The sequence below is a fragment of the Callionymus lyra genome, chromosome 2 (assembly GCF_982586985.1).
Source record: "Callionymus lyra chromosome 2, fCalLyr1.hap1.1, whole genome shotgun sequence".
NCBI lineage: Eukaryota > Metazoa > Chordata > Actinopteri > Syngnathiformes > Callionymidae > Callionymus > Callionymus lyra.
In genome coordinates this window covers 24,655,745-24,678,971 of record NC_141819.1, presented here as the reverse complement: position 1 = coordinate 24,678,971, position 23,227 = coordinate 24,655,745, and the positions used below count along the sequence as shown (strand labels likewise).

The following is a 23,227-nucleotide window of genomic DNA, read 5'->3' as shown; positions in this document are numbered from 1 at the left end:
TATTGGTCTCGATGCGGAAAAAGCTTTTGATTGTGTTAATTGGAACTTTCTTTTCCAAATACTACATAGAATGGGTTTTGGGGAGACCATTTATACAATGTATAGAAACTTTATATCAGTCACCAATGGCAAGAATAAAAATAAATGGTCATCTATCACAGATTTACTCTCCAAAGAGGCACACGGCAAGGATGGTGCCTGAGTCCTTCTTTATTGAACCCCTGGCCCAAATGATTTGACAAAGTGAAGATATAAATGGAATCGAAATTGGAAAACAAGAACTCATTGTAGGACTCTTTGCAGATGACATCATGGTATATTTAAACGACCCCGGTACAGCGTTTTCCCGCCTAATGAAAACGATTATGGAACATACTCAGGCTATAAATTGAACGTGAATAAGACTAAAATTTTGACCTAAAATGACTCCCAAACCACGAAATCAAATCAAATTATCAAATTACCTGGAAATCTACAAAACTAAAATAGCTTGGACTGCAAATTGCATCTAGTACCAGAGGTAGCTGAAATAAATTGATGAATTAATTGAAAAATGAAAAATGAAAAAAAAAAATCAATGAAGATATTCAGAAAGACTTAAACTGCTGGTCTGTGTTTAATGTTGACTTTGGTAGAAAAATAAAAATAGTTAAAATGAATATCCTCCCAAGGCTGTTATATCTACGGTATTTCAAAACATACCGCACATGATTGATTGAAAACAATTTTCTACATGGGATAAATGGATCCCAAGATTCATCTGGAATGGGGGAAAACCTTGAGTTCCATACAAAACACTCCAATTACATAAAGAAGATGGAGGAACGTCAATAACCAATTTCAGATACTATTTTCAAGGAGCCCAATTAAGATATTGTGTATGTCTCTGTTGTCCTAAATACCAATCAGTGGAAGAACATAGAAATAAACGATGATTCATTTAATGTACCATCTGCACTGGGTGATTGCGAAAAGAAAACAATCTTGGACATTAAAAAACGAAACAAACTATGATACTGTGTAGGAAAATGGTAAAGCACTGTAAATTGGAAGTGAGAGAGTTAGCTTGGCCGGCGTTAGACTCCAAATTGAAACCTGGAGCATCTGATTACAATTACAATTTAAAGAATGTTGAGCTAAAGGGATCACAGCAATCTGTACAATTACTGATGGAAACGTTTGTTAAAAGCTCTTAAAAACTCAAAAGAGAACATCAACTTGAAGACAATGACTACATCAGAGATCTAGAAATTCAAGATTATCCCGACAAGAGAATAAAACCATATTTGTCGAAACACGGAAACACAATTATTGAAATATTCTCCAAATCATTCAAAAAAAATGTCAGTAAAATAATTTCTAAACTTTATCGTGCCCTTCAGCATCTTGGAAACAACAATACATTATATGTCGAAAAGAAATGGGAAAAACAAACAGGCATAAATATTTCAAAGGAAGAACGGGAATCCATGTGGAAAACATACATCTTCAAGCTCAAGGAACTGGAGAGAGTTTGGATGGAAAACTCAAAATTATTTTTTTTTATCACTCCTCAAATTAAAGGCAAACAAGCAAAAACTGCGCAAGAGTGCTGGAGACGCTCACATTTCCTGGGAGTGTTCAAAAACTTTAATCCAAAAAGGACTTCTGGACGAATGTTGGATTAACTATGGAAAAGATATTAGGATACAAAATTCCAGGTGATGTGAGATTACTCATTTTGGGTTTATTGACAGACAATACAATTTGTGGGGAAGATGTATATATGATATACCTATGTAAAATATTGTTCATTGCCGCAAAAAAATCTATAACAAAAAACTGGTACAAGCATTAAGCAATGCAGTAATGTTGTCAACAAAATCTGTGTAATGGAATAAATGACCTTCTCTCTTAGGTTGAGAACTGGACAATATGCACAAAAGTAGAAGAAGTGTTTTTCATATAAAGAAAGAGAGGATGCCATTAATAATAGAAGATTGTAATGATACATTTGGTCTTTTTTTTGTTCGTTTTGGTTCTTTCCGTCTGTGTCAGTATGATTATGACTGCAAAAATGTTAAATAAAGAGTAATAAAACAAATAAAAAAAGTAGTCATTACCAGTAAGTGCATAGCAGCAGTATTTTGATTTGAGACAGTACTTCCCCGTCAACATTTGAGCACTGTGCAAGTAAGTGCACTGTCTTACACTGCACTCTAAAACAGTGCACTTAGAGACAGCATAAATGTTCTGGCCATTTGAGTGAGTCAATTGAGTGCTCATTGTGCACTACATTTTCGCACACTGCTCACCGGACACACTCAAAATATTAAGTGTAAGTGCAGAAGTGTGCACTTTGGGACCCCCCTTGATGTTGAATAACAATGAATTTGAGTGTTTGATGAAGAAGGTCAACCACAGAAATAATTAAGAAAGATTAAAACTGTGAAGAAGAAGGAAGTGAAAGTTTGGTAAACATACATCTAGACTCTTGTCTGATTGAATTGGATTGATTTCTCGAGGAGGAACTTAACCATTTAAGAACCTCATTATGATGGTGCTTACACAGAAAAAAAGACAAAAAGCTTTTTCAAAAAGCAAGCATGGAAGTATTTAAATAGTAGCAATCCTTCATCAGCCAGCGGAGCTGTCAAGATCTTCAATCCTCTGCAGGAATTCCTCCAGTCCCGACTCTCTCCAATCAGCCTGATTGCTCCGTTCTGTGGCTGCTCTCGGCAGCACTTCTCACTCTAATCCTGGTGCTTGAATTCTGTGCCCCAGGAAACTGGCTGCTGTATCAACCCTTAGATTGATGTGCTTTAATACTTCTACCACCTTCCATGTGTTAATGTTAGCCTGAAGTTGACCTTTGAACTGCTCATTTCTCTTCTATAAATTGTATATTTTCGTATTTTATCATTTCCAATCAAATGATAAATATGACATTTTGGCCATATTTGTTAACCATAGACTGATTATTTATTTTAATTAAAAATAGTTTAACACATTAATACATAATATGAATATATAATACAAAAAGTTACTGTCTCTAATAAAATCAACAAAAACAGAGTTAAAAATCCAGAACACAGTAGGCGGGGGCACGGCTGGAATGGACCGGCAAACTAAAAAAAGAGAGAAAAAACTTACTTAAACAGAAAACGCTGACAACATCAGGATCAGTCACAGGAACATCTAAAATTCTACTTCTTGAAACAGACTAGAGCCAAACCTTCCGTGTGTCCCAAAGCACGCACTTCTGCACTTACACTTATAATTTTGAGTACACAAGTGCTTCTAGATTGAGAAGTGTGCTAAAATGTACATTTTTATCACAAAACAAACACAACAACTATAATAACACAATGAACACAACTAAGTAACTTGTCTCGATTGTAGAAAAGCGCTGTCAAGTGTCATGGGTTCAACTTCCGGTTGCTATCAGCGTTAAAAAGTAGTAGAAGAAGAAGTTGTCGAGTCATTTCTGCTGAGTGTGTAGCAGTAGTGTTTGATTTGAGACAGTATTACCCTGTCGACATTTGAGCACTGAACAAATGTCTTTCAGTTTACTGTAAAGCAATGCATTTAGAGAGTGCTGTAAGATACTTGTACTTGTAAGTACTAGGGTACTTGGCCAGTGCAAACATATAAAATCAAGTAAATAAAATGAAGCAAAATATCTTGTATTGTATCTTGTACTTGTACTTTATTAAAGCTCTTAAAATATATATATTATTTTATATTCATTTAAATATTTTTCAGTGGACAAAAGTTGGGGACAAAAACCTTATAGTCATTTTTAATTATGACCAAGAGAAGTAAATACAAAATACTGCTGCAGAAAAGCCAACATTTCTGCCGTGAAGCCGCAGTGAAACAACATAAACCATATGAATATGTCTCTGTTCTAGTTTTGGCAGTAAAAATTGGTTCATTTAATTGTGACTTAAGTGAAACACTGTGTCTCGCTCACTCTGTATCTTACGGTATATTATCTACAAATGTTTGTTTCTTGCGGACGCTTCAAGCTACCAGCCGAGAAGCTACTTTCTTGTTCACACCTGCCATCAGGTGGTAATGAAGCAGCAGCTTCGGTGGAAATGTTCCTTCTTCAATCACACCCTGGAGTGAGTTTTGGTTGAGGCGGCCGACACAGCGACACGCCGAGTGTCAAAAGACCTTTGTGGGTGAGAAACAGTCCTCAGGTGAGAAGTGGACACCTGATGCTGTCGAATACACGCTTGATACCGAAGCGGAGGGAATGGCAGGAAAGTGTTGTTTCTGTTGAAGGTGGACGATGTAAATGTTCTTATTTCACTCAGTTCATCTTCAATGATTGACACTGAAAAAATGATTTTATACAATTTATTTAATAGCAACAAAAGCCACATTTAAGTGTGTATTTGAGATATGAGATAAAAATTTGAAGATAGTATTTATATGAACTTAGTTTTGTATAACAACTTGATCCTGAACATTAGGTTCTAAAATCCTGCTTATTTGATCACTACTATTGTGGGTCAATAACTTAACATTAAGTAAATAAACTATTTTGAGAATTTGTATGTAAATAATACATACATTTATGCGTTACCATCCCGAGGATAAAATATGACGATCCTTTTTTTTCTAAAGAAACAGGTATGAATTTACTTACATGGCAACCAGGAAGTATGCGGGGGTGAACCATGGATTGGTCTCAAAGATCTCAAAAAAAGTGTTGGATACACCTTTATTTGTGGCACAACTGATTGAAAATAACCTTTTGAAAAGCAAGATTGAGAAAAAAGACATCAACCAGTTGTCCATCCTTACTATAATACTTGTGACTGTGAAAGTCCATGTTAAATGATGTTGTCAATTTCATGTTGTCTCCTGGAAGTCAGAGACCTCACATGGGTGTCAATCACCAGATTTATGCAGGAAACTGCAATCAAAGATATGCGACGTGTTCAGTTTGAAGGTTGGTAATTAAATTCCCTTAGGAGCCAACAGAGCCAGCAAATCCTGGGGCTGTTGTGAGGAGCGTCAATCCAGAGAAAATACTTCATTTTACTGTATGAAAAATTGTAAGATATCAACAAATATTATTATGTCATGATGTTGTTTTAACAATTTATATTTATTTTTTATGATTAAACATTCTCATTAGGGTCGCAGAATATCATCTTATGGGCAAGATTTTTGTGGTCACAAGTTGGAACCCCAGTTCTTGATAAATCCTTTTTATTATAATAACTTATTTTTGCAGGAGAAAACACATTTGCATGCATTTTTAAATAAGACTTTCCCAACTTGTCTTTACTAAATTAGTTCCATAAATGAATCCGTCTTTCTCTTGGCAACAGGCTTTTGTTTTCCGACACCTGAGTTTTCTAATGAAAGTTGAACTACCGTTGAATGTTTTTGTTCCGATCAGATATTTGCAATGAAACTCTGCTGCTCTGGATGAAGTCTAATGATGGACGGGATGAACTTGTGGAGGTTCAAGATAAGAGTTGAAGCTATTTCTTATTCAACTGTTCTGCAGCAAAAGATCTGACCACATGTTTCAACGTAGTTCTTCTGCTCTCTTTTAAGTTCCCTCATCTCCACCGGGCCTGTGGAAAATGTAATCTGTGTGCGACGCTCCGAGGCTCTGGAGGGGAGGGAGGTTAAGAGAGGGTTTACCACGACTCGCCCTGTGATAGCCAGACCAACTCTGCCTACTTCAAAAGGCTGGAGACACTTCTGAAGAACCGTCGGCTCTGAAACTCCAACTGGCAGGGTCAGCAGCTTGAGCCGGTGTCTTCCTGAGTTCCCTCCTGTTTCTTAATCCCATCGAGATCCACCCTGGCGCCTTCTCCAGGCTCTCCTGCCGTCCATATGAAAGCTGACGGCTCAATCAAAGTATAGAAAAGTATAATCAAGTCAAATTTATCAGAAAATAGAAAGTTATTTAAGCAACTCTAATGAAGAGTTCTGTGAAAAATGTTTATATTTGAGTTTATTCTTATGGTGGCCCAGGAGTGCAAAACAATACTAAATTACAATTTCCTGAAACAAATGTACCATCTCTGAAACTAAATTAAAGTTTCCTGAAACAAAATTACAATTTCCTAAAATAAATGCACGATTTCTTAAAATTGTAAATTTGTTTAGATTTTTAAAAATGTGTTTTTTCAGAGTTTGTAGTTTTGTTTCAGTTTGTCATTGTGTTTCAGGAAATAGTCATTTCGGTTCAGAGTTTGTCATTTTGTTTCAGGAAATTGCAATTTGTTTTCAGCGTTTGTACATTTGTTTCAGGAAATAGTCATTTTCTTTCAGAGTTTGTACGTTTGTTTCAGAGTTTGCACATTTTGTTTCAGGAAATAGTCATTTTGTTTCAGAGTTAGTAATTTTGTTTTCAGCGTTTGTAAATTCGTTTCAGGAAATTGTCCTTTTGTGTCAGAGTTTGTACGTTTGTTTTCTGCCTTATATTCTTGATGCTTGATAGAAATTTTGAAAGTTCATCTCGTTTAAATCAAACACCAAATGAAATACAATGTTCCCTCAAAACACAAACATAAACATAGTGTTGGTTTCGCTCTACTGTCTACAACTGGTCCTCATTTTCTGCTCAGTAAAAACTTCCCAACATTTTTCCATATCTGTTTATTTCATGTTTGTTTACAGAATATACCAATCATGTACAAACCTGACAAAACTCCAAAAATAAATGCATCTAAATATATCTTCGTTTCTTTAATGCTGCACGTTAAGATCAGAGGTTTGATATCACGTCATCTGTATATTTGAGATCGACTGTGGTCGTCGACAGAATATTCAGGATAATAGACTAGAATTCTTGGCCCTAATGTCGTCTGGAACTAAAGCATTCCATTTAAATTAATCCACATTCCGCTCTGGAGGAATGTTCCAGAGATCCGAACACTTGGATGTCACCCCGGAGTGATCAGAGCTTATGTTTGTTTTGCATGATTCCCTTCAGTCATTATGTTCCCAGGCGCCGCTCCCTGGGCCGTCGGGCCTGGAGCGGCCTGTTGGGCAGTTTGACCGGCTGCCGGTTGTACCTCTCCATGATTTCTCTGATCCGGGCCAGATTGGTGCGGCTCATGGAGAAGTCACACCTGCTCGCTCCCATCTCGTAGCCCACCGTGCACTTCCTACTGGTGAGGCTGTATCCCTGTGCACGCGCCGTGACTCGGTACTCCCCGGGGTTCAGCAGACGCCAGTAATCCCCGTCAACAGCTGGAAACACACGACATGAGGTCGTCACTTTTAGGTTTGAATAAAGATGTGAAGGTTTATTTTTTTTTTATTTGTTCCACATTTAAGAATTTAAATATATAAGACTACAGAAAACACACCAGATGCTCTACACATCATGATATTTTCTCTGATGATGGTTTTATGTTGATATTAAACCGTACAATTATTGTAAACTACAGTTGACAGTTGAAGTATTGTTTTTAAATCCCAACATGATCTTATAGTTCAGGAAGGAAAAAAATAAATACAAGAAGGAAAGTTCTTAAAGGTTAACTAATGTGAAAAGCCAACTCTCCTGACTCACTCACATGTTTCAAATGATAATGTCTTCCTCTCCAAGATGCAGTCAGTTCCTCACCATGACAATTTTTTGAACTTATTACTTTATAAAGTTCTCCCCCGTCTGAAATCTGGGCGAACGAGAGGTTACGAGAGCAGAGTCAACTATGACGTAATAATGGCTTCACTCCTCCTCCAGCCAGCTGTAATCACCAGTGATGGTCTGATGAAGCTTCATGAAGCAGTGTCATGTTTTTTAGAGGTCAGTACGTGGCGCCATTAGTTTAAAAATGATGTGATGTTTCATTATAGAAGTTCTTCAAAACAAAGGAAAATAGTGCAGAGACAGCTGTCTTGTGGACTTGCACACCAACTGCAAAATAATGACACTGCTTCATGAAGCTTCATCAGACCTTCACTAGTAATCACGGCCCGATTTGTTTATACAACGAGTCCCTTGGAGGTGGAGACTTTTGGGAATGATGAGAGAACCTAACCTAACGTAACCTAACCTAACCTAACCTATCCTAAGAAACAAGGTGGTTTCCATGGGCGGGGCTTAAGCACATTTTCTAATGTAAATATTTAAATGAAAAGAGAGTTCTGTCCAAACAGACACATACTGATGATACAATAGAGTCCAAGATTTATTTAAGACACACTTAAATCAACACATTAGTTGACGTTTAAATGAAAGCTACTAAGGTAGAAATGGATATTAATCAGCTGAAAATTTGTATTTTGTGTTAAAAGTAAATGCATTTGAAACCATCATTGTGGAAAGTGAGCTCCAAGAAAAAAAAAAAACTCTAAGATGAAGTGGTAAGAAGTAAGGAATATATCCAGACAGTTACTTTAAAGATAGTCCAATACTTAATTGCTGATGTTCTTCTGATTCGCTCTTAATATAGCCGCCCTAGACCCTATTTTGTTGTCAGCCAGACCTCACACTCACACAAATGTCTGCTGTGATAAATGGTCTGTTAGCATCCAAACAGCATCACGTCATGGCCTCACATTCCCTCCAACAACAGAAGGGACTGTGATTGTTTCCTGAAAAGCCGCCATCAATACATGCTAATGAGTTCGGAATCTGGCATCTTCGGAACGATGATTTCCAAATGCCTTCTCCTCGGTAAACTGGTAGATTGAAACCGTCACTTCAGGCATGATTCAAGGAAAAATGTCCTCAGACTGTTCCAAAGTAAGTATCCCAGTTAATCTTCTGATTACACCTGTCAACAGCAAGAATTCGTTCAGAGCATTTGTGTCAGCTAATGTGCCTTTTTGACTTATTTTCTGTGGCTTTGAAGCACTTTTTGTGTCCTTTGAAAAGGCCTCAGGGAATGAAGTTGATGACAAACATATAAACATATTCAATGGTGAGTATTAAATTCAGCTGCTCCGATAAAACACCATGTTTGTTCAAGTTCATTCCTGCTGGAGAACCAACTAAATGCAAGACTGATCATCACAGTGAGAGTTAATCTCAAGAGTGAGCCTCAATCTGAGCTCTGCCAACTCAAATTAATTTCAGGAGGAAAAAAAAAAAAAAAAAAAACTCTCTTCATATCCGTGTCTACTTTATGTGGTGCCACAACGTTTTGGATAATTTGACATGTGAAGGTACCTGTGCGGATTTCATGGTTGATGCCCTCCACGGAGATGGTAGCGTTTGCTATTCCGTTGCCTTGCAGATCCTTCACGACGCCTTTGATCCCACGATGCACCTGTGAACAAGAGATACTCTTCACGTTGGTCGAATATCCGGATAAAGGCTGTCGTAGTTAATCGTTATTGAAGATATCAAAGGAAAAGCATGTTATGAAAACGTATGTGATAAGCAAAACGCAAACACATCATTTATTTTTTCGACCTGCTTCTTCTGCCTCCTGTAGCTCCAACCCTCCGATGGATAAACACAACACAAAGTACAGAAGCACTTTGTTGGGGGGAGCGACGATGATAGCGAACCCCGAAAACAGTTTTCAGGTTCAGAAAAAGATGTTACCCACAAATACATGGTATAGTAGTTAAAGATGTGTTGGACTATATGAAAAGAAAATAATTTAGCTGGTTAACAAGTTACAAAATAAAAACACTTTTTTTATGCAATTTTACAGAATAAAGAATAAAGCCTCAGACATGTATTGTTTGGTGATTATTTCACGTGTTTGTGAATGTTTTAAATGTTATTTAAGCCGTATCAGATGATAATAATTGAATTCACTTCTTGCAAGGAACTGAATTATTTTCATAAAATGTTCCCGGACTCTCCGGGGGAACCACCTCTAGGGACTTGCTCTTTCCTGCCCCTTGTGGCAGTCGGACATCATTAAGGCTGTTTTTAAAGGCTGCTGTTGATGACAATATTAGCCTGGTTTCTATCAACGTTCATAACTATCATCGATTTTTCTTTTGTTAAGGGTAGAATGAGGTTGGGTTAAACATAAGTCCATGTTGGATAAATAAGGTTAGAATCATTGCGTAAGAATTATTTGATGTTGTTTTGAAGCATCAGCATGACTGTGTGAGTGTTGTATTAACAACTTGTTAGGTGGTTACAGTAGGCTTTTCTAGCACGTGGTTTGGGGTAATATTGGGGCTAGTCTTGGGGTTGAGGGTGACGTCATTTGACTGTCTTCCAATGAAAAGTCTGGAACGTGTCTTACAACACAAGAAACAAACCCACTCTTTTATAAAAAAGAAGTACAGCGTTACGATCCGAAAAGTTGTTCTGTGGTCCAGACATTTTTGTTGCCAGTAAGTAGACTATTGCCTCCAAGTTTCGTGGCGTATCGGTCCGCCCTGTGATTTTGGGACACTTACTGCGTAATGATGTCATGTGTCATGCAAACATGTTTTTAATTTTATTTTTTTGATTAATGGATTTGGTGAACCGTGTTTGACTAAAATAACACACTTTTAACCGGACAATGCAAAATAAACATTCACATGACAAAAAGACATTACCAAAAAAAGAAAAAAAAAGTTCTAATTATCAAACTAAAGCTCTTGTAATGTATTGATTGCTCTTATGTTTAATCAATGGAATGGGACACGGTTCAGCCCAACAGTGTGGTCGTCACTTGTAGCCCCGACACATTCCTTTGGGGTGAAAGACACATACGTCTTTTTGCTCATGTTAACGTTTAATGTTGGTACAAAGTGTCATTTAATCGCCATCACATAGTGCCCGGCTGATTTTGTTTTCGTTTCGACTTCGTTTAAGGCATCTGTCTTGTGGAGGTTGGTTGAGGACGATCAACATTTCTAGTATAAAAACGTTCAAGAGATATTTGCTGAGATAAGGGCACCAGTAGTTTCTAAGCATTAGGGTACCATTGGGGTTCGGTCCAGGAACTGGTCATGTTACAATCATATTAACTTAGATTTAAATTTCTTGCATTTTTCTTGGTTAATTTAGTGTGTAGTCATGAGTCAGTTTAACATCTAGTCAACCAATAAAAGGTTAAAAGCGAGGAGACCCAGCAGACTGAAACCTAAATAAATCTTTGACAGGCAACCATAGACAACAGTTGTCTGCGTTGTGCTTTCTATTGAATGCGTTTTGCGGGGGAAGTACCTGCTCCATGAAGACAAGAAGAGACTCGCGATTGTTCTCCCACTCCTCAGGCAGCTCGCTCTCATGAGGGAATTTGTCACAGCCCACGTACATCGACAGCTCAAAGCAGTTGGTGTGCAAGTAGCTGAAATCATTCATACCTGCCAAGAGAAGGGAGCATGTCTGGAGCCAAGCGTTTGTTATACAGTATTTGGAAACATATGTGTTGATGAAGGAGGCTCTCGCACCTTTATTTTGAATGTGTTTGTTGTTTCCTAAACTCTTTTTATTAACAATCTATTTTGGATTCCTGATGTAAAATCGTCAGTTTCAGACAAAATTCAATCAAATGTTTTAACAGTTTTTTTTTCTTTTGGCCTCTGATTGAGGTTTTACTGATCAAAATATCTATAGAAACTTAAAGCAGACGAGAGCTTCAAGAAATGAGTCTTCTAATGCACTATTCTGATCTGACTCAGTAGCTTGTGTTATTTCCTGAGACATTATTAGAATGAGATAATCAGTGTTCACTGACTTCCCGCTGCCGTGTGCCAAGACGCTCCATTAATGGTTCCGTCCTCCTTGGCAAAGTCTTCCGTGTGGCAAACTCTCCTGTTGGCGTCCGTCATGAGACGGTGTGTGGAGGCGTAGGAGAACGCCAGCCAGCGGAAGACGTGGTCGTCCGGCGTCGGGGTCTGTTCCCTGGCGACCCCTTGCGATCGTGTTTTGTCGTAAGGGAAGGTCACCACCAGCTCCCCCCCTTGGATGTTCCCGCCCAGCACGAAAGGTATCTTCTCCATCCATGCAATCAGAGCCCGTGTCTCCACAGCAACCTGCGGCGGCAAAACCAGAAGCCACCATTATCCACATGGACAATGTGTCGTGATTGCTCAATTAACTCCATCAAGCTGATTATCAAACCCCTACCACAAACCTCTTTGACCATACGTCGCAGGTCTGAACATAATTACTTCTGTATTTATAGCGTAATTATCAACATTCTCAGCTTCACCGTCAGTCCTCGCGCCTGTCACGCAGAAGGACCTCCCTGGTGAATCTATTTCTGACGCCCCAATATGACTCACCACAGTCTTGTCCTGACACTATCACGATGAGGGGCTTCTGATTGAGAGCGGCTTGTATTTAAATACTCAGCTCACAAGGAAAGCACGGCTCAGTCTAAGAGGTGGTGATTTGTGCAATGACGTGGCCAGTCACATTCTTTCACAATAGATGAGTCAGGAAGATCATTCCTATTATAGGAAGACTGTGTTCAGACACTACAGGTCCATTATGTACACCACCTACACAACGTGTCCATGATTACTTAGAGCATGATTTGCATTAATAACCTTCCCTAAAAAAAAAGGGTTTATCAATAAAATAGTAATTGCTATGTTTATCATGTGAATAACTTTCAGGGAAAAAAAGCATTTCATATCATCTATTCTAAATGATTGGTAAGACCCCATGCAGTATAACCCCACGTTCTGGGCCGTTTTATGATTTAATTAAAGCGAATTGCATTTCCACAACGCCAGCCTAGATTACCAAAAGGTCAATATGCAAAAATACCACGTGTGGATTAACCCATCTAATCCTGAACTGATGATTCTCTAGGACACAGATGTTTTCTTTTTTCAAACACTGAATTAAGGCAGATTGTTAATACAATTTGGTTGAACTTTATCCTTAAATGATTTGTCAATTTAACTCTCCACAATTTAAGCAAAAAAACTATGAAAGATACGGATTCAATTGTTCCCTATTGGGCAACAAATACACTCATGCCAAGCCAAAAACATTTATTTTGATAAGGAACAATGTTGAGCTGGGCTCACCGAGGAGTTGTTGGAGAGGTACCACTGCGGGATGGGTACATGGTGGTTCAACATTTTACGTGGAATCCATGTCTTTGCTTCGGCTTCCCAAAGTATGGAGTTCAGATCAGGGAAGTTGTGGTGAACGTCGATGCCGTTGTTGCTCCAACGGCCGAGCGACCATCCACTGAGCTCCGAGCCCTGTCAAGACAGAAGATTTGTGAAATATTTAAAAAATGTATTGTGAAAAAGAAGCTCGAAAAAAAATGGTCAAATTATAAATATAATATGATCTCTCGTACATTTCCAATAATTTGTTTGGATCAGTCATTTCATTGGCCTTGAAATGCACATAAAAGATGATAAACGGACTAAGAAACCAGATGAGGAACATTAGAACACTGAGATGAGGAACACCAAAAATAGAATGCTACAAAAAAGTAACATACATCAATAAATCTACATATACTTACACTAGCAAAAACTTCACTTCTGTCGTCATTATAAGAAGAAAGGTTGTTGATCACCTTCAAGCATCGATACCTTATTCATCCACAGTGGTTCACAATATAAAGGATCAACTCTCGAGAAGTTATATAAAAGTAAAGAAGTCCTTGATCGCACATGTGTCTCTCCATTTTGTTGCTGACCATGACTGGCCCACGCTTTTCAGCCTCTATCCACATCACGACCTTTATACCTTTGGCTTTGTTCCTACTGCTGAGCATCCTTTAACAACTACTTTTCCATCTGTCCTGTTCATGGTCCTGTCCTTACTTAAACAATGAAGAAATGAAATCTGGTTTAAAGGCACATTTTACTTGTATACAAGTAAGAAAGAAGAAAAACACAGAATTTACATGTCTGATGTCTGAAGCACAGAGTTGGTAGTTGCTGTTATATCTCCATCCCAGTTTCACAAGCCCCGAATTTTTTTACTCCAACAAACACAAGCTTAAATGATGTATCATATTTGAGGCCAAAGGGTGGCATTTACTACTTTAGAGTCCAGTTCCTAACGTAAGCAGGAGAAGATGCACCTGCCGAGCACCATGAGGTCACCAATGTCTGGCAGGCAGACGTACCGCTTCAAAGGCTTTTTCGTAACCGTCGGGGTTGACAGATGGCAGTAGATGGATCCTGGTCTCGTCCACTAGGTGACGAATCCGCTGGTTGCCAGAAAGATACTCCAGACACATGAACTGCATCAGCAGGAGGAGCAACTCTCGCCCCAGGACCTCGTTGCCATGGGACCCGGCCGAGTAGCGGAACTCTGGCTCACCTGGTCAAAAGTGGGAAGCCACTGCGACAATTACTCGGACTGGATAAAAACAAATGACTTGAGATGTTTTCTCACCGACTTCGTGCTCCCCTGGTTTGTCGGAAATCTCAAAGGCGTACAGTTTGATTCCAGAATGGCTTTTTCCAATGTTGTAGATACGCGTGATGTTCGGACACATTTCGTTGACCACTTTCATCATCTGAGGAAAAAAACAACAGATGACAGTTAGGATGGATGGACGGACTGATGGATGGACAGATGGATGGACAGGTGTTTGGAGGATGGATGGATGGATGATCAAATGACAGTAAACAAGGAATCCAGGCTTATTAGCAGACGGTCATAATGTTATGGCTGGTTAGCATTTAATTGTGCAGCTGTGTGACTATTAAACCTTCAAATAAAGCCCAAAGAAAAAAAAAAAAGGATAACACTCAGACATCTGTCAACAAACAACTCCATGAAGATGAATAATTGAGTGAAATAACTTTATAGACACATGTTTTATAATTTAGTTTAAATAGAAACATTGTCATTTTTAATACACATTTTCGGTGAGTTATTATTCATTAACAATTTTGTTGCTTCTTTTAAGTGGAGTATAACCACAGCCACTCTTTGAATCAACAACTCTGCAACTAAAAATCCCCGAACATCTGCTTGTGTTCGTCCGGCACACCTGCACACAGACGGACTGGAATTCCTGCACTGCTGGTTCAGTCCAATAAAGCGGACGTCTCCCTTGTTAAATATACATGGATGATATTTATTCCAGTAATATCCACCAGCCCAGCTCGAACTGAAGATGCTCTTTCTGCAATCAGGCAAACAAACCTGTGCATTTGTTAGGGACGATGCTAGACTAGTAGTTGTGTTACGACTCGAATAATGGAGACAATATGCAATGTGTGTGTGTGTGTGTGTGTGTGTGTGTGTGTGTGTGTGTGTGTGTGTGTGTGTGTGTGTGTGTGTGTGTGTGTGTGTGTGTGTGTGTGTGTGTGTGTGTTCAAGCAGATAAGGTCACATATAGCTTAAGTAAATCCTTCTTTCTAATATAGTTTTAAATATATTTTTGGGCCTTTTGTTTATTTTCTTGTAGATTTTAATGTCTGGTTCAACTAAAGGTTCATTTGTTTGTGCAAATATAATCATAAGAAGAAAAAGTAGATCATTTACCATGTTTTCTTGATGAAAACATTCAAGTTCTTACATCAATATTGTACTGACAAAAACAGTGCTTTTATATATTCCATGTTTTCTTTTCTGTCTGTTAGTCACATACAGGATTTACTATTTGATTAATAAAAAAAGGCACTATAATTCCTCACATGAGTGTATATATTATGAAATTCTGTTCTCTTGATCTGTGAAAATAATAAACATTTAGTTTCCATTTTAAAGGCAAGATGTTGCACCCTGTTAATAATGTTTTCAAAAATCCTGACCAAAGGTTTGCCGGGGGGTCCAGTGTTACCTCGATGACATTAAAGTGTCAGGTGCAACAGCTGAGGAATTTCATAAAAGACTGAAAGCTGTACTTTGACGTGTACAAGATGCAGGTCTCAAGATGAATCATTCAGAACTCCAGACAACCAGATCTGTCTTTCTTGGGTCACACATTGTCAGGTAAAGGATTGCAGCCTGATGCTTCAGATGTGACTTCTGTTTCTCAAGCACCACCACCAATGGTCCTACTCAATTTGAGGTCCTGTCTTGGGCTCACATCTTGGTATTCAAAATGCATACCTGACTATGCTGCAGTTGAGGAGCCCCTAAGAGCACTTTTGCGTACAACCCAGAACTACCTACTGTTGTAACTACTGACGCATCTGACTATAGACTGGGAGCAGTTCTTACTCAGATACATCAAGATGGTTCTGAAAAGACTGTTGCTTTTGTATCACATACACTGACCCAGGCAGAGCGAAAACACTCCACTGTTGAAAAGGAGGCCTTGGGGTGTGTGTCGGCAACAGAAAGATGGAGAACATACTTTACGTACTGACCACAGCCCTCTCACCACACTCCTTGCTTCAAAAGGTCAATGTAGCTAGATGATCATCACGACTGATATTATTCAACTACGACATTCAGTACAAACCAGGAAGAGAGAATGTAACTGCGGATTGTTTGCCTCGACTTCCTCTGCCAAGCTTAGAACCCGGCTTGGAAGATGACACAGAGGTCGCACTCACATCTACACTTACTGCTATTTCTGATGTGGACTTTAAAGCTGCATGTGGTTCATGTCCTGTACAGACTGGACTTTGTGAACTACTAACTTTAAGATGGCCGAAATCAGCAAAAAGCTTGGTATCAAACTTGCAGCCATTTTTCAGAATAAGGCACGAACTCTCTTTACAAGATGATGTAGTGGTGCGTGGCACACACAGACTCTTGGTACCAGACAGGCTTCAACCAAAGCTGATCTCACTGGCACATGACACACATCAGGGAATTGTGAAAACAAAACAGAGACTAATAGAAGCTCATTGGTGGCCGAGCATGGATGCTCAAGTTGAGTCAGCCATAAAAGCATGTATTACATGTCAGTTACATGACAAGTCTGCAGTCAACCACACTACTCCACTACAGCCTGTGACATATCCAGAAGGAGCATGGGAAAAAGTAGCCATTGATGTAGTCGGGCCCTTTGATATGGTACATCTGCAATCACACGTATTGATTATCATAGTAAGTGGCCAGAGCTAATATTTGTACCACGTACTGATATTCAGTTTTTATCTGCAGTTTTCAGCAGAGAAGGTGATCCCAAGGAGCTGGTTTCTGACAACGGCTCTCAATTCTTAATACAGGAGTTTGAAACATTCCTCTGTGATAGAGGCATTGTGCACAGGAAGTCTTCTACTATCCAAGAGCAAATGGAGAGATTGCACGTTTTAATCGCAGCTGGAAGGATAGTTTACAGACGGCCTCACTGGAGAGAAAAGCCATGAAGCCAGAAGGATTTCACAAGAGAATTCTATTCTAGTCTATCGTGCAACACCCCATTCTACAACTCACCAGCTGAACTGTTGCATGGTCGACCCATGCGAACCAAGACAGCTTGCTCTCCGAGTGAGAGAAATGCAAAAGAAAAGCAAGAATTACACAGACAAAAAGCGAGGAGCTACAGCTGTGTTTTTCAAATGTGGATCATATGTTCGGGTTAGGAAACCTGGCTTTATTCCTAAAAGTCAGAGTACGTTTTCCAAACCACTCCAAGTGACAGAGAAAAGAAGACAGTACCTGCTGTCTGATGGAAGATGTTGGAACGCATCTTATCTTGCACCTGTTTCTCCTCAGGAGAAGGAGACTGATTGGGTTATCTACAGAAAAGTTTTTATGGACTGTGTAAGAAATATTTACTACAAGTAAGGGTACGAAAGAAAACATTTGAATTTGAATTGTTAAAAGTTCTTCATGAAAAGAAAATGTTTGCTTATTAAGGGGGATATGTGATGTTTCCGCCTGAACACTAGAGGCGCTAGTGAACGCTAGATGTAGAATAAGCCAGAGAGAGGAAGGCCGTACTGTGATGCTACATACTAATGCTAGATACTACGTTCTACCTGTCGATCCATCTGCATTAAATAAAGTGGATGAAGTGAACTCGAGACTACTTTCTGCAACAATACAACACCTTCAGAAACTGAAATTGAGTTTGATTGAAATGTCCTTTTTTATTACATTTTATTTCTGCATTAAACTCTCAGACCGACCTTCAAATGAGAAGATCGAAAATAAATGATATAGAGTTTGTGTTTGATTCATTTTCACTAGTTTACAGGTTTCAATTTGAGTGAACTTGACTGAAACGTGTGTCTTGACGTGTCAAGACTAACATGCTGTACCTCCTTTATAAAATACCACCTTTAAAAAATGATAAAACACGTCATACCACACAGAAATAACCAATGGAACAGACTTATATAAAATATTAGTTTTTTTCTGTTCCAGCCCGGTTATAATTTCTTCACAGAGCGGTCCCTGGAGTGGTGGTTGGGGACCATTGATGTGAATAAGTAAGATTTTAAATATTGTTTCTGACCCAGTTTCACATCGTTGCGCCACATGTTTTATTTTTGAGTTTAATCATTTAATTATTGCCTGCAATCCAGTTGTGATGTGGGTTTTTTTTAAGCAAAATTATCGAAGGTGTCTCCGGAAAACCTCACACAGCTGACCTTTGAAACAGATTGCAATAATCGACGTGGTGTCACTTAACTCAACCAGAGAGGAAATGTCATGGCGGAATCTTAAATGCTGGGTTTACAAAAGAGATTGGTCTATACCCTCCACATGTATTTCCTGAACACACTTTCATTAAAGAGGTGAGAGGAGGAGTGAATAGAGAAGCAGTTAGTCGATGCTACTAAGCTCATTGTGAGATGAAGCAGCTGCTGATGGCTGAAGAGCAGGACTCCCGTGGATGATGTTTGTTACAGATGGAGTTGCTGCAATCAAGGTGACAAACACAGTCGTCCTCCTCAGGTCAGGCCGTCTACTGTCTCTGACAAGTATCCACATAAATAAAGCCGGGGAAGGTTTATTTTTGCTCTGATCTGTGTTGCTCCGTTCCAGGTGACATTTACTCTCAATGTTTGATTTGCTTTTATTGCTCAGAGATGATTCCTGTGACTCACCTGCCTCATCTCTTTGTAGCTGTGGTGTCTGAAGTCCAGCTCGTCTGTTGTTATCACTTCATTGCGTCGGTGGTAGTAGTTATTAGGATCTGTGAAGAGCAGTGATATTGGACCATTTGTTACAGCAAATCGACTAAAGAGAGACTAGTGCTCGTGCTATTACGCGCTGGATCTTAATGGAATTGATTAAAAAATATACTCATGGAAATGGGTCAAAACATATATTTGTAAGTATAAATGATAGTATATGGAGTTGGGTCAACAATCAGGGAGTTGCATTAGAAATTCCTTTTTTTTAATAAAAATAAATAAAACCAAAGTAAGGAATACAACCAGAAATGATGAGCTTCTAACACTGTGATATTAGCCTGGAAAGTAGTTTCTACTCTAACAATCTTATGTTTCAATCCTAAATCAATGTCAAACTTGTCATTTACCAATCCAGTCACATGGAAGTCTAGTGATTTTGATTGTTAATTAAAATCACCAAAATTTAATCATCAATCCAAAAATCCACTAAAACAAAGAGCAAGAAAACTTAAGATAAAAGAAAAGATAAATGACTATTAAAACATTAATATCTAATTAATTAAAGGGCAAATAATGCGTTGATTTAAGTGTGATGACTCCACTCTCGTAACCTCTCGTTTGCTGAGATTTCAGACGGGGGCGAACTTCATAAAGTAATAAGTTCAAAACATGGTCTTGATGAGAGACTTTAACATTTGAAACATGAGAGTGAGTCAGGGGAGTTGGTTTTTCCACATTAGTTGCCCTTTAATTTAGTATTTAAAACATAATTAATAACGATTATAATAAAACATCTTCACACAAATAATTTATATTTATATTCATGATAGTTATTGATCAATATTATATGATAATAATAATGTTTTTTATTTTTATTCACAGGGATCAGGAATATTTTATATGTTACAATTTCGGTGGTCAACTTTAAAGTGAACGGAGAGGTTTTTTTTTTAACAAAAAGTTATTTGCAAGTAATTGTTTCAACTGACTAAAACTTGTACTTATAGGACCATTTATCAACATCATAGGAAGAGTGTGTTCATACAAACCCGTCACCTGGCAATGGACAGCCCAGGATCTCCAGCCTCATGCAGATACTGCCACTGTGGAACCACGAGCGAGGGTTCACACGGATGTATCGGGCGACGATGGGGTAAGTAAATATGTTCCGGACTGGGATCTCTTTCTCCCTGTTCCCTGCGAAGATCTACTGAGACAAACACAGAAACACAAGTTAATATTACTTAATGTAACCTTAATATTATATTATATATTTTATTGGCTATTGTTTTGATTGTTTAAGCGCTTTGTGACCCTGGTCTAGAAAAGCGCTCTATAAATATAAATTACTTACATCTTTCATCACACATCAATCTGTCGTGCCTGCACTTTCTTCTTCGCTTCCTAACCTCAACTTTGGTGAACAGCCAAGAGTTTAGTTAAGCATGTAAGCTTTTCTTGTGGTTCTATACAACACTTTAAAAAGTATCTTTCTGAAAAATAAAAAAGGATATTGTTATATACTTTCATTGTTGCCAACAAAATATATCTAAATATGCATTTTGATAAGTGGAAGTAACACGTTGAGAAAGATTGGCAGTTAAAAAAGCTTTAATTTGACAACATTATCTTAATATTCTCTAACCTCTTAAGTTAATGTATAGATTGACAGACGATACAACATATAACACTTTCACAGCCTATTCATCCATCGATGCACCCGTGAAATGGTATTTGACTTCGATAAAACTCTGACTCGCTGAACCTTTCGACATTTTCAAATACAAATCGCAAAGTTTGGCATTTGCCATAAAATGGCTGCGAGGAGCCGAGTGGAAAGATTGTTGTCGTGATCGAATCAATGATGATAATGCCGAGTGTCTTGTCAGCTTTTCATGGATTGAATTTGTTGGAGAAAAGAAACAGGGGATTGAACATGTCAGTGTTAAGATTAAATTTATAATACTGAATGATTTCGACGGATTTCAGATGTCTTTGTAAAAAGTGACTTGAATTAGAAATAATTTAAGCCGAAAGCTAGCTAGACATAGAACAGTCGCCTTTTTATTTTACTCTGACTGTTGGTGACATTTGTTTACTTTTTATATGCTTTAAAATACTGTTAATCAAGTCTTAGTTTTCAAGAGAACTGAAAACATTTAAATCTTAGTAAGACTTGGGTTTACTTGAGGTTTTTTGACAGCATACGTATGAGGGTATATTTTTTAAACACATTAACAAAACCCTCTGTAAAAATTAGGTACACACAATGGAACTCCTGTGTTGTTCTGAGTATTGTTTTGATTGTTAAGCCCTTTGTGACCCTGGTCTGGAAAAGCGCTATATAAATACAAATTAATTACTTACTTACTACTTACATGATCGTTTTGAATTAAAAGGACATAAAAAAGACTAGAGTCATGTCTTGTGATTTTGTTGTGACTCACTTCCTGTTTTGCTTCTACTTGTATGAGTTTCTTAAAAACCTCTGAGCCTGTTGCTGCAACAGCTGCAGCTCTTCAGTATAAAGCTGGAGAGTATAAAGTCACGCATTTCCCAGCAGTAGGCGCCAGATTATAATCTAGGATACATGGTACTTCACGGTTGTTATCTCCTCTCGTTCGACTTTCTGGACTTAGTTCTCCCAGTGTCTGTGCTTACTTTTTGTTATGTTTATTAGCCTGTGTGTTTTTGCTTGACCATCGCTGTCTTTGTTTTCCAGTCTTCCTTAGTTTGTTCTGCACCCGGTTTGTGTTGCACTTTTAGTCATCTTGGACTTTGATATGGACACTGACGATTCTGGACAATTCTTCATCCGACTCTTGTTTATTTGGTCGTATCGGTTATCTTAACAAACAGATGCGTAAACTCTGTTTTTGCCTGTTGATTCCACTCCGCATTCAGGAGTTTAACCAGATGTTAAATAATAAACTGTTACACATGAACTGTACATGGTACCCTCTTTTCTCTCTTGATGATTCAGCATTAACGTGAGATGTATTTGTCATGCACGCAACTTTCATTTTGTGCAGTTCTTTGGTTTTATTTTTGATGTTTTCATCTTATAGTCTGTCTGTGAAAGTAATACAGACACTGATCTGGTCTGTGGACCCGTGGTTGAAGGTACAGATCCATCATATTGGCCATAGTGACGAAACGTCTCACCATTTCCTTGGAGCCGTTGGTCAACGTGACCCAGGTGTGGCTGTCGTTGCTCACCATCACCTTGTACGACGTCACCCAGTCGCTGCTGCAGGAGGGATGAGAACATCAGGTGTTGGAGAAGAAAGGTTCTGACTGGAATAAATCAATCGCAGAAATGAAGCGTGGAGGAGAGATACAGATGCTCAATTCCCAGAGAGAGAGAGGGAGTGCTTTTGGAAATAGTGCAGAGGAGGAACACACAACATTTAATTGGAAAGTGTCACTCGGGTATTTTATGACTTACAGTCGCGGAATGTGAGAGAAAGTCAAATTTGTCATACAGATGGTTTTCATTCGAGTAAAGGTAAAGCTGCGAGTGTGAGTGTCTCTCAACGGGCTTCAGTCAGATTACACATGACAGTGGGATCATGGGTAGATGTTTAAAAAAAACGATATCAGACATTTGAATCTTATTTGCTCATTTATTCGTCGTGATCTAATATTGATGGCGAGTGTGTGATGTCAGCGAACAGCTGGGAACAATCACCAGACACAGATAAAGATGAAGAATTACAAGTCGACAAAGCATTTATTGTAAAAAAAAAGAAATAAAAAAAAACGGTCTGTGAAGTCTCACTTTGTGGATTAGCAAAAACATGTGTTGAGGATTAACCTAAAGTGGTTTTTCAGTGAGATAAATCTGTCTCATCACAGCTTGAGTGTTACGTGTTGCCGGGCTGTTCCTGATAAAGTCATCAGTGCTGGTCCAGTCCTGTTAGGAATTCCCACTTCTGCTAATTAAAGCTCAGAAGAAGCCTCGCTCCGCTGACAGCTACATGCCCGACAGAGCTAATTGCGGAGAGATTCTGTCTCCGGCGCCGTGTCGGCAGCAGCGCCCATACATTCTGCTGACCTTGGAGGGGAAACCGTGAACACGCTCTCCGACACTCCAGATTCCACAATCGCCTGCCACGTCTTCCAATTAAGAAGTACAGGGGCCCAAACTTGTCAAACGGTGAAGCGCAGCGGGGTCGGCTCAAAATAACAGTGTCTTTTTTTCGGCGGAAGTCATGTCACTTTTTCAAAAACATACAACCATGACGCAGGATTTGAGCCATGGCTGATAAAATATGTTATATTATTATTACAGGACCTAATAATATTTTTTATAGTTTATCTAGTGTTGGTTTCATTTTGACCAGTTATGACTCAAAGTAGAACTTTTTGT

General features: G+C 38.6%; 1 protein-coding gene across 1 annotated transcript in view; it reads right to left on the bottom strand.

Moving 5' to 3' along the window:
- Positions 1 to 6,599: 6,599 nt before the first annotated feature.
- Positions 6,600 to 23,227, bottom strand: part of cpxm2 (carboxypeptidase X (M14 family), member 2) — a 32,067-nt gene continuing 15,439 nt past the window's right edge. The window contains exons 5-14 of the mRNA XM_087784253.1: positions 22,021 to 22,105; positions 19,912 to 20,062; positions 18,826 to 18,914; positions 14,255 to 14,378; positions 13,983 to 14,179; positions 12,919 to 13,098; positions 11,613 to 11,910; positions 11,099 to 11,238; positions 9,143 to 9,242; positions 6,600 to 7,212 (exon numbers count right to left, since the gene is read on the bottom strand). Of these exons, the coding sequence (XP_087640379.1) occupies positions 6,956 to 7,212; positions 9,143 to 9,242; positions 11,099 to 11,238; positions 11,613 to 11,910; positions 12,919 to 13,098; positions 13,983 to 14,179; positions 14,255 to 14,378; positions 18,826 to 18,914; positions 19,912 to 20,062; positions 22,021 to 22,105 (1,621 nt within the window). The 3' untranslated portion in view covers positions 6,600 to 6,955. The remainder of the gene's footprint in view (positions 7,213 to 9,142; positions 9,243 to 11,098; positions 11,239 to 11,612; positions 11,911 to 12,918; positions 13,099 to 13,982; positions 14,180 to 14,254; positions 14,379 to 18,825; positions 18,915 to 19,911; positions 20,063 to 22,020; positions 22,106 to 23,227) is intronic.